Source organism: Periplaneta americana, chromosome 6, assembly GCF_040183065.1.
Source record: "Periplaneta americana isolate PAMFEO1 chromosome 6, P.americana_PAMFEO1_priV1, whole genome shotgun sequence".
In the NCBI taxonomy this organism is placed as follows: Eukaryota; Metazoa; Arthropoda; class Insecta; order Blattodea; family Blattidae; genus Periplaneta; species Periplaneta americana.
The window spans coordinates 7635837-7648562 of record NC_091122.1 but is presented as its reverse complement, the minus strand read 5'-3'; the positions used below and the strand labels follow the sequence as shown (position 1 = coordinate 7648562).

General features: G+C 36.1%; 1 protein-coding gene across 1 annotated transcript in view; it reads right to left on the bottom strand.

Moving 5' to 3' along the window:
• LOC138702152 (uncharacterized) overlaps nucleotides 1-7688 on the bottom strand; it is a 39185-nt gene extending 31497 nt beyond the window's left edge. Inside the window, exons 1-2 of the mRNA XM_069829758.1 lie at nucleotides 7545-7688; nucleotides 2539-2681 (exon numbers count right to left, since the gene is read on the bottom strand). Coding sequence (XP_069685859.1) covers nucleotides 2539-2670 — 132 coding nt within the window. The 5' untranslated portion in view covers nucleotides 2671-2681; nucleotides 7545-7688. The remainder of the gene's footprint in view (nucleotides 1-2538; nucleotides 2682-7544) is intronic.
• Between the last annotated feature and the right edge of the window lie 5038 nt (nucleotides 7689-12726).

The window sequence follows — 12726 nt, the reverse complement described above, 5'->3', positions numbered from 1 at the left end:
AAATTGAACTGAATTACACTAAGTTGAATTAAGATAACTGAATTACTCTAAACTGAATTACGTTGAATTGAATTACACTAAACTGAATTACTCTAGATGGTAGTGAATTACGACATATATTGAATGGAATTACGATAAACTGAATTTCACTAAGTTGAATTCAATTACGGTAAATTGAATGGAATAATGCTAAACTGAATTGAATTACGTTAAACTGAATATAATTACGGTAAACTTGAATTGAATTACACTAAGCTAAAATGAATTAAGCTAAACTTAATTGAATTATTCTAAATTGAATTGAATTACGTTAAACTACTGTTTGAAATTACGCTAAACTGAATATAATTAAGCTAAACAGAATTGAATTACTGTAAACTGATTTTAGTTAGGCTAAATTGAATTAGGGTAAATTAGGGTCTGTTGGACAGTCGGGCATGTTGAACACTTTGTACTTTAACGTGTTACCTCGCCACTTGTGGGCACCACATTCTGCTAGAAGTCAATGACGGAAGTAGCCACGAGTGGGGCTACAAAGTGTCCAACATGCCCGACTGTCCAACAGACCCTAATTTACCCTATTGCCGTTCGTATTGCTCCAACTAACTTTAATAAAATACTAGTACAACTCCACCTATAATTTACGACATTTTAAACTTTAAGGTGATTGTTATTTGCGTAATTTTGCTCTTTTATACACTTAAATAAGGAATACAAGGAAAATCGTCGTGGCCTACCAATCTGGATTTTCCCCCGGTCACAAAGGCAAATGTCGGATTGGAAATTTACTTATCATGATTCATCACTGCATCGATCACTAATATCATAAACATTAATTAAAAAATCTAAATCATTTACATGAACACATCTACAACACACAATAGAAACAGGAACTCAATAATAGTAAAAACGGCCTACTAGTATATCCACAGATCCTAAATACGCGATATTACCACAGATGTTAAAGCGTGTGTGAATAAACTTAACACAGAAAAAGAAAAAAGTCAATAGAGTTTAAAGTAGAGATTTATAGATATTAATGTACAACTTTCCATTGGCAAATGTTAATCTGAAATGAATTTTGAACTTGAGTTCTCATATTTACGATAAAAAAGAGAGGCATTTTAGGCAATACCCTCAGCTTAGTTATGAAATTATGAAAGATTAAGTAATTATTTAAGGGGAGTTTAACTGTCTTATCCAGTAATGCATAAGTTTTAAATTTGCTTATTTAATGATCCATTATATGAGGAACTACTGATGATACTATACTGAATTTTCTTCTAGGATCAAAATACAAGGTATCTAAGCAACTGATGCAGTATTTATTAATAAATATAGGTTCTAAAAAGTATTTGAATCTTAAAGTTAATGTTGATATTCTATTATTTTTATGCAAATTCCACATTTTCTCAGGAACTGTAAGTTATAGAAGGATGAAATAAAAACACATGTTGACAATAATACATTAATATAACTTGTACTTTTCGATATATCTGCGCCCGTTTGCTTAGAAACCTTGCATCTTTATCCTGTAAAATTTCAGTTTGATATCTTCAGTAGTTCCCGAGATAATGAGTAATGAAATAAGCAAATTTAATATTGGCAATGTAGGTCAGTTAGCCCTCGCCGTGGCGTCGCGGTCTAAGGCATCCCGCCTAGGACTCGCGTTACGGAATGCGCGCTGGTTCGAGTCCTCATGGGGGAAGAAATTTTCTCATGAAATTTCGACCAGTGTATGGGATCGGTGCCCACCCAGCATCGTGATGCACTTGGGGAGCTACGATAGGTAGCTAAATCCGGTTGCGAATACCAGCTATAACGGCTGGGAGGATCATCGTGCTAACCACACGATACCTCCATTCTGGTTGGATGATCGTCCATCTCTGCTTCTGCAGCCGGCTGGTCTAGGCCCTTCATGGGCTGTAGCGCCACGGATGATGATGATAGGGCAGTTAATCTCCTCTTAAATGGCTAGCAGGTGATTCTCATCTCAACGTTGCGCTTTTCTTACGATTATGTTAGTTTTAGTTGTATTTTCAAACCGGGTATTAAATAAATATCTAACGTGCACTGAATTTTTTTTGGAAAAAAAAAAAACCCCTGCCTCTCCCCTTGTCACCCAAATTACTCCGTTTGTATTGGTACACTGCATCTGCATCGTTTGTTCCATTATTCTCATAACGCACTGCCGATAGTCCTGTGTTGTGTCATGTCTTAGCCTAGCGATATGAAATGAACTCTATCTCGCTCTTCATTGACGAAGAAACTTCCTTGTGGAACTACGGCTAGCGCACAGAAACAGTTCCACCTAGTGCTACAAGGCATTTCAAGAGCTACGTACATTGTACAGCGTAATTCTCTTTCGTACAATTGCAATATCTTGGGGAGAAAATCATCATGCTGACTGCACGTTATCCCCATACTAGGTGGATGATCGTTCACTTCTTTTGAGGCATTTGGACGTGAGACCACCAGTCAGGTGGTCGGCTTTGGTCCCCATGAGCTGTCGGACAACGAACTGTGGGATCATCTTACCTGGATTCTCTCCACCCTACGCGCCAGTCCGACGACTTTGAGCCCCTTCTTGACCAGTTCTTCGGATATAGAAGCTCCTATCCCGGCACTGGCGCCCGTCACCACGGCAACGCGTCCTGACCAACGATCCATTGTCTTCTGTCCTGTTGGATAGTATAGTTATTACACTTACTCCACAAAATGTGATACACGTTCAAAGTGTAATTTTGCCTCTGTTTGTCAATGAACTTCGCCGGAAGTAGGAAGCGGATGAACTTCAAACGTTCTTATTTCACGTCAAGATCCATTTAGTCCATCCTTGCTTCTTCATGAGACGAAGAATAAGGAGAAAGTTTTGTGTTAATAAAAAAATAGACTTCGATATTTTCGCAGTAATGTGTAATTTTCAGCACCTCTTAAGAATGATCTTGAGAATTCCGTCAGTGTGTACAAAGTACTTAACCCATTATCACCACGTCATCTCATATTTGGTCTGATTAAGCGAAGAACTTGCTACATAATCGCCACGGGAAGATTTTTATTGTTTACGAATAGCTTAATTATTTTTATGTTAAGAACTTTAACATGTTATTTACAAAGGAAAGATTTTGTAAATAGTTTTATTGTTAACAGAATTTACCACATTAGGCCTATTGCCACAGAAAAATTGTGAGGATAACTTCATTGTAAAGTGAAGGACTTACCGCATTGTATAGATTCTTGTTAAGTGAATAATTTACCACATTATCGGCACGGATTTATCTTGTGATTTGCTCTATTATTAAATGAATAACTTCATTGTTAAGTGAAGAACTAACCACGCTATCGTCACGTAAAGATTCTGTGACTAGCTTTATTGTTACATGAGGAACTTGCCACATCATCACGGAAAGATCCTGTGAATAGCTTCATCATTAAGTGATGAACTTATCACATTACCGCTACGTAAAAATCCTGTGAATGGCTGTATTCTTACGTGAAGAGCTTACTACGTTATAGCCACGGGGAAATTCCGCGAAAATATTTATTTTTGATTGAAGAAGTTACCACATTATCCTCAAGAAAATAATATCTTGTCAACAGCTTCACTATTAAGTGAAGAACTTAACACATCGCTACAGAAATATCTTCCAGATACCTTCATTATTAAGTGAACTTAGCACATTATCGCCAAGGAAATATCTTGTGAATAGCTTTAGTTTTAAGTAAAACCTTAATACATTATCGCCACGGAAATATCTTGTGAATAGCTTTAGTGTTAAGTAAAACCTTAATACATTATCGCCACGGAAATATCTTGTGAATACTGTATTGTTAAGTAAAATCTTAGGACATTATGCCCATTGAATTATCTTGTGAATAGCTTCATTGTGACGTAAAAAAACTTACCACATCGCCACTTAAATACCTTGTGAATAAACGTAGTACATTATAGCCACGGAAATATCTTGTGAATAGCTTTAGTGTTAAGTAAAACCTTATCACATTATCGCCAATGAAATATCTTGTTAATATCATTTTTTAAGTAAAATCTTGGCACAATATTGCCACGGAATTATCTTGTGAATAGCTTCATTGTGACGTAAAAAACTTACCACATCGCCACTGAAATACCTTGTGAATAAACGTAGTACATTATAGCCACGGAAATATCTTGTGAATAGCTTTAGTGTTAAGTAAAACCTTATCACATTATCGCCAATGAAATATCTTGTTAATATCATTTTTAAGTAAAATCTTGGTACATTATTGCCACGGAATTATCTTGTGAATAGCTTTAGTGTTAAGTAAAACCTTATCACATTGTCGCCAATGAAATATCTTGTTAATATCATTTTTTAAGTAAAACCTTGGCACATTATAGCCACGGAAATATCTTGTGAATAGCTTTAGTGTTAAGTAAAACCTTATCACATTATCGCCAATGAAATATCTTGTTAATATAATTTTTTAAGTAAAATCTTGGCACATTATTGCCACGGAATTATCTTGTGAATAACTTATTATGGCGTAAAAAACTTACCACATCGCCACTGAAATACCTTGTGAATAAACGTAGTACATTATAGCCACGGAAATATCTTGTGAATAGCTTTAGTGTTAAGTAAAACCTTATCACATTATCGCCAATGAAATATCTTGTTAATATCATTTTTTAAGTAAAATCTTGGCACATTATTGCCACGGAATTATCTTGTGAATAGCTTCATTGTGACGTAAAAAGTTACCACATCGCCACTGAAATACCTTGTGAATAAACATAGTACATTATAGCCACGGAAATATCTTGTGAATAGCTTTAGTGTTAAGTAAAACCTTATCACATTATCGCCAATGAAATATCTTGTTAATATCATTTTTAAGTAAAATCTTGGCACATCATTGCCACGGAATTATCTTGTGAATAGCTTTATTGTGACGTAAAAAACTTACCACATCGCCACTGAAATATCTTGTAAATGAACTTGGTACATCATTGCCACGGAAATATCTTGTGAATATTGTATTGTTAAGTAAAATCTAGCACATTATGGCCATTGAATTATCTTGTGAATAGCTTCATTGTGAAATAAAAAACTTACCACATCGCCACTGAAATATCTTGCGAATAAACTTAGTACATTATTGCCACGGAAATATCTTGTGAATAATGTATTGTTAAGTAAAATCTTAGCACATTATGGCCATTGAATTATCTTGTGAATAGCTTCATTGTGAAATAAAAAACTTACCACGTCGCCACTGAAATATCTTGCGAATAAACTTAGTACATTATTGCCACGGAAATATCTTGTGAATACTGTATTGTTAAGTAAAATCTTAGCACATTATGGCCATTCACTGTGACGTAAAAAACTTACCACATCGCCACTGAAATATCTTGCGAATAAACTTAGTACATTATAGCCACGAAAATATCTTGTGAATACTGTACTGTTAAGTAAAATCTTAGCATATTATAGCCGCAGAAATATCTTGTGAATAGCTTCATTGTGAAATAAAAAACTTACCACATCGCCACTGAAATATCTTGTGAATAAACTTAGTACATCATTGCCACGGAAATAGCTTGTGAATACTGTATTGTTACGTAAAATCTTAGCATATTATAGCCACGGAAATATCTTGTGAACAGTGTATTGTTAAGTAAAATCTTAGCATATTATAGCCACGGAAATATCTTGTGAACAGTGTATTGTTAAGTAAAATCTTAGCATATTACAGCCGCAGAAATATCTTGTGAATAGCTTCATTGTGAAGTAAAAAACTTACCACATCGCCACTGAAATATCTTGCGAATAAACTTAGTACATTATAGCCACGAAAATATCTTGTGAATACTGTATTGTTAAGTAAAATCTTAGCATATTATAGCCACGGAAATATCTTGTGAATAGCTTCATTGTGAAATAAAAAACTTACCACATCGCCACTGAAATATCTTGTGAATAAACTTAGTACATCATTGCCACGGAAATAGCTTGTGAATACTGTATTGTTACGTAAAATCTTAGCACTTTATAGCCATGGAAATATGTTGTGAACAGTGTATTGTTAAGTAAAATCTTAGCATATTATAGCCGCAGAAATATCTTGTGAATAGCTTCATTGTGAAATAAAAAACTTACCACATCGCCACTGAAATATCTTGTGAATAAACTTAGTACATCATTGCCACGGAAATAGCTTGTGAATAATGTATTGTTACGTAAAATCTTAGCATATTATAGCCACGGAAATATCTTGTAAACAGTGTATTGTTAAGTAAAATCTTAGCATATTATAGCCACGGAAATATCTTGTGAACAGTGTATTGTTAAGTAAAATCTTAGCATATTATAGCCACGGAAATATCTTGTGAACAGTGTATTGTTAAGTAAAATCTTAGCATATTATAGCCACGGAAATATCTTGTGAACAGTGTATTGTTAAGTAAAATCTTAGCATATTATAGCCACGGAAATATCTTGTGAACAGTGTATTGTTAAGTAAAATCTTAGCATATTATAGCCGCAGAAATATCTTGTGAATAGCTTCATTGTGAAATAAAAAACTTACCACATCGCCACTGAAATATCTTGCGAATAAACTTAGTACATTATAGCCACGAAAATATCTTGTGAATACTGTATTGTTAAGTAAAATCTTAGCATATTATAGCCGCAGAAATATCTTGTGAATAGCTTCATTGTGAAATAAAAAACTTACCACATCGCCACTGAAATATCTTGCGAATAAACTTAGTACATTATAGCCACGAAAATATCTTGTGAATACTGTATTGTTAAGTAAAATCTTAGCATATTATAGCCGCAGAAATATCTTGTGAATAGCTTCATTGTGAAATAAAAAACTTACCACATCGCCACTGAAATATCTTGCGAATAAACTTAGTACATTATAGCCACGAAAATATCTTGTGAATACTGTATTGTTAAGTAAAATCTTAGCATATTATAGCCGCAGAAATATCTTGTGAATAGCTTCATTGTGAAATAAAAAACTTACCACATCGCCACTGAAATATCTTGCGAATAAACTTAGTACATTATAGCCACGAAAATATCTTGTGAATACTGTATTGTTAAGTAAAATCTTAGCATATTATAGCCGCAGAAATATCTTGTGAATAGCTTCATTGTGAAATAAAAAACTTACCACATCGCCACTGAAATATCTTGTGAATAAACTTAGTACATCATTGCCACGGAAATAGCTTGTGAATACTGTATTGTTACGTAAAATCTTAGCACATTATAGCCACGGAAATATCTTGTGAACAGTTTTTTAGTTAAGTAGAAACTTAGCTTTATTGTCAAGTAAAAAGTTAGCACTTACTACATTATCGTCACGGAAATATCCTGTGAATGGCTTCTTCGTTAAGTGAAGATCTTGTTTCTCCCTCCGGCAAGTGTTTTCGTTTAGTCTAAGAGCTGTGTCTTGATATTGGCATCTGTCTTGGGATGCTTCATTTAGTTTTCACTCAGAGATTTTTCATAATACAGAGTTTCAAGTGTTGCACTCACCTGCTAGATGCGTTGCTAGCTCCTTCCAGTACAATCGAATACAGAAGTGTCAAGTGTGTCTTTATTACGAGTTATATAATCCCTGACGATAATGCGGGCAGTCGTGCTCGCTCGCGCCAAGTTTGCACTTTGCAGCATTGCCAGCCTTGAGAAACTAAATACACTAACTTGTCATCAGTAACTTCAGTAATACGGAGATGTCTTATTACATAAACATGCATAGCACAGTATGTTCTTCTCACACTAATTCACAGGAGTTGTTTACAGTGTTTGTTTTGTTATCTTAATAATTGAGTTGATCTTGTGAGAGGGTCAAAGATAACACGAGAGTTGCAGTGATGGTTTTCCAAGCTGTAAACCCGCGTTCGAATCCTGTCTGGTCGAAAAGGATGAAGGCAGTATTTTAGATTTTCTCGAGATGTTTTTTTTCATCCGTCGTTATGTCATTATTTCTCCATAATTCTTACTATCGAGTGTAATATTAAGTACTGTACTCCAACCACGAGAAAGCCTCCAGGGAATGAAACGAAGCGGGGTGTTGCTGTGAATGAATGTTGATGTCATAAGATGTCGTAAGGTCACGCACGTGGGTACTCGTACTATCTCTATTGGCTATCTCTCAAAGCACAAAGCATAACACTGATATACACATTTTTATACTACCCTAGTTATAAAATTAGATCACTGTTAATCTCCTGGTCTTTTAATCCCTCCATACAGGAAATAACATATGCAGGAGAGCGCATGATTTTTAAACTGACGTTATAACTCTAATATTATCTATCTACTTCGCTCCAATAGATGACGCAATATTAAGCACATTCCTTTCACGGTTTATCTCCTGGTTGGAGAACAGTACGCATACTTTGGTACCGCCTTCCCCACGAGACCAACTCCATAGGATACAAATGGTCATAGTTCCACGGAGCCAGTTAGCAGAGAAAGATCGAATTTTGGTTGTAATTTTATTAACCGCCTAGTGGTTAGAACTCTTAGTGGATGGAACTTTACAGTGAGTGAATAGAACTTTACAGCATATAGATTTTTCAGTGTATTTTCTCCGCGGTCCGTCCTGATTATCTAACACCGTTGCGCTAGTAGTCCACGAACATCATCCTGCCTAAGGTTTTTCCGTGGTTTTCCTAAGGCGTTAAGACAAATGTCGGGATGAGCCCTAAAAGAAATGGGCCACGGACCTGCATTCACTTCCCCAGACATTGGTGACGGCTCAAGATTAATGATTGTTCACATCGAACTCGGGCCCTGGCAGGGTTCAATCGTCCCCTTGTACAGATCACTGGAGTCATCAAGGAGCCAATTGGCTGGTCTCCTGATCTGAGAAAAATCATCAAAGAGCCAATTGGCTATTGTAAGATTAATCCCTACGCGTTCGAATCTTCAAACAGCCAAACTGGCTATCACCGTTTCGTGCCTAGACTTCTCCTCCATCGCGTCTCTCCTCCGGATCAGGTCGCTGTACTTCTGCCCCTCCTCCCCCCCCCGTATGTTGTAGCTAATCAATTACGTCCATTTTCGGCTTACCCACTGGAAATTTCTAGCGCTCCTTCAGTGGGGCGGCGAAACCCGAAGTGAGACAAGTGGCCAAGAGGCTTGGAGCTCACATATTCAGTTTTTCACAGCCCCAACTCCCCCCTTGCAAAAAGGACGTGTTTTCACGTACCTTCAAAGTTTCTCCTCCCACTTCCCCCCACTCATTCATTCAGCGCAGATTCATAGATATCCCCTTTTACTAACAAACAACTTAAAGCCCTAGTTCAGAGTAGATAAATTATGAAATACATGTGCAACGTCACGCATGTTGCAATGCGAAAGGACAGGGAACCTTTCAATTTGCAGATTCAGAATTCACGGCGTCTCTCCTGGCGGTCTTCACCTGCCTAGTCATCGAACAACAGATGACAGAGTCTTCTCGACTCCTTCTGCACTGCGAAATGACAGTTCATTTCAATATGCAGATCTAAACCAGCTATCTCCTCGTCCCGTCCCGTGATCATTTGATCACATTTCCATCCCTCTCGCATATGTGGTACCTAAGAGGTTACGTCCATTTTCGGTTTTCCCCTTCAAAATTTTCTAGAGCTCCTTCAGTGGAGCAGCGAACCCGGGGTGAGACTAGTGGCCAACAGGCTTGGAGCTCACATATTTAGTTTCTTACAGCCCCCAACCCCTTGCAAGGACGCATTTTGCGTACCTTTTAAATTTTTTCCTCCATATTCTCCTCTCTTTTTCGATTTTCGTCCACGAATTTCTCAAATACCTGCGTGTAGGTTTGTATAGTTTACATTTAACGTAGTTTCTATGACGATCAATGTTGCAGAAGTTAGTCGCAAGGCGCAGTAATTACTAATTTCATATTTGGAACACATGGTTATCAATCTTAGTGTCTCTTTTGGTCACATCTATTACCTCAAGAAATGTTGTAAATGCAGTTTTATAACATTGTGTTACAAAGTGATCTCGACGGCGAATCGAAAAATCGAAGGAGAATTGGGAGGAGAATTTAAAAGGTACGCAAAACGCGTCCTTGCAAGGGGTTGGGGGCTGTACAAAACTAAATATGTGAGCTCCAAGCCTGTTGGCCACTAGTCTCACTCCGGGTTACGCTGCTCCCCTGAAGGAGCTCTAGAAAATTTTGAAGGGGAAGCCGAAATTGGACGTAACCTCTTAGGTACCACATACGCGAGGGGGGGCTGAGATTGATCAATTGATCACTGAACGGGGCGAGGTGGAGTTGGCTGGTGTTTACCGTTAGGATGGCAAGACGCCGTCATCTGTTGTTCGATGACAAAGCAGGTGAAGGCCGTCGGAAGAAGCGCCGTGAAATCTAAGCTGCAATTTGAGAGGTCCCTGTCCTTTCAATTTGCGACTTATTGAGTGACCTCGTATGTTTAATAGACTATTAATATTATCTGAACTAGGGCATACATAATTTATAATAAAGGTGGAGTATATATGGGGAAGGGCATATAGGTCCGTGTGTTACATTTTAGCATACGCTTTAAATATGCAGGAAGTTCGCCGCAAATTAATCACATTAGTGGCCTTAAAATCGATTCCAAATTAGCGGAGGCCTCAAGTAATTATGCTTCCGTTGGCAACACTGTTGGCAGAAGGCTCAACAGAAGTGGCTGTTTTATTTTTTTTAACAAACTACAGTAAATTCAGAGCAGTAATGAGTTTACAATAAGAATCCAGATAAGATATGCTATATCTTAAGAAGATAGCGTCTCTCTGGGCTCTTGCATAAGGTTATGCAAGGCTGCGGTAATTTGATTGCGAATTAAAAGTGCACAGTAGAGCGCCTGAGAATTTTAAATGATTGTTGAACGTCTTCATTGTGATGTTTTGGACTGTCTTTGGACCAGCACATGTCAGGCATCCCTGACTGTGTTGTCAGTATAATATAGATCACTTCGGGATTTTGTTATGCCTTGCATATACGAATCTGTGCAAAGCCTTATTCAGTGATGTTGTTAGTAGGCTACTGGTCTGTCAGTGGCTAGCGTAATGGCGGACGTACAAACGAAGTTACATTATGAAAATTGTAAATATTATTATTTTACATTTTGATTACACTACTTTTAACATTACGTATATCACTTCGGAAAACATATTATTTTACTTTCTTGTGTTAAATGTCACATTATCTCGTTAACATGTTTTACCCTGCTATTGGCCATCTTCAGAACTGGTTGTTGTTGATCTTGGCGCTTTTTGTTTGTTTTTCCTGTGAAGGTGTGTTTGTGTAATGTAAGGTGGAGTCAAAGATTGTGTGTGTTCTGAAATTCTCAACTTACAACTGAATTTCAGAACACACACTCTTTGACTCCACATCACACTACACAAACACACCCTCACAGGAAACACAAACAAAAGGCGCAAAGACAAGCAGGAACCAGTTCTGAAGATGGCCAATAGCAGGCTAAAACATGTAACGAGGTACCTAATGTAATATTTAACACAAGAAAGTCAAATAATACGTTTTTCGTATTGTTATTTTTTGTGCTTCATTATTTTTCAGTGGTTATTGAATTAACCTCTTTCCGCATACTGGGACAGATATGGCACATACCAGTTTTATATTCATATAACTTACAAGCATTTAATATTTCAAACTGCATACTGAGACAAATATGACACACTGTCAATAACTGGATTTGATCATATATGACATCATTTGAGAAAGAGAGAACTACTTAAGTTATTTGAATATTAAACCAGTGTGTGCAAAACTGTCTATGCAGTAAGGGGTTAATACAAGTTTTGCATTCTTCACATTACATCGTATCGCGTGTTTTATGTATGTATGTATTTATTTATTCACACTGCAATGGGTATATACCCGGTGACAGTGGTAACTAATTACACTCAATAATGACAATAATAAACTTATAAATTAAAATACAATTAATAATAATACTAATAATTAATATTAACAATAATTTATAATAATAATAATAATAATAATAATAATAATAAGAACTAATAAAATAAATCGATTAATATTTATATCACCATCTATGTAATCATCTCTATATAAAATAACTAAAGAAGAAATAAAAAAAAACCTATAAATAGTAAAGTTATCCAGTCAAACAAAAAAGTCATGACAACAGATCCAGAGTTAAAGCAGATAATATCCCATTCAATAAAATAAATTATGTCATTAATAACAAAATAAAAACCCATAATAATAATAATAATAATAATAATAATAATAATAATAATATTAATAATATTAATAATAACAGGGAACATCCTAAATTAAATTAAGCGCGATCACTTAAAATAACATTTAAAATAAATCTAATTTGTATCTTAAACCTAATTTCGAACTAAAACCCACGAGTATGATATGTTCATATCTGCACAAGTACCTTTCAACATTACACTCATTTCGCTGTCAACTCACTGCACTGGAACTACGACACATTTCACTGATTCTATCCTGATTTCATTAACACTTCAAAAACATTTCACTGTTCAAATACTTTGCACTGCCACTATAAACTATAAAGCTTCAATGACAGGAACACGTTTCCCTACGTCCCTATGTCCCTATGTACCTTTTCTTCACTAGAAACCAGAACGTTTGCACTTATATTACCACGCACCTCTCATTTCACAAGTAATTAACCACATTTTCCAACAATTTCCTTTT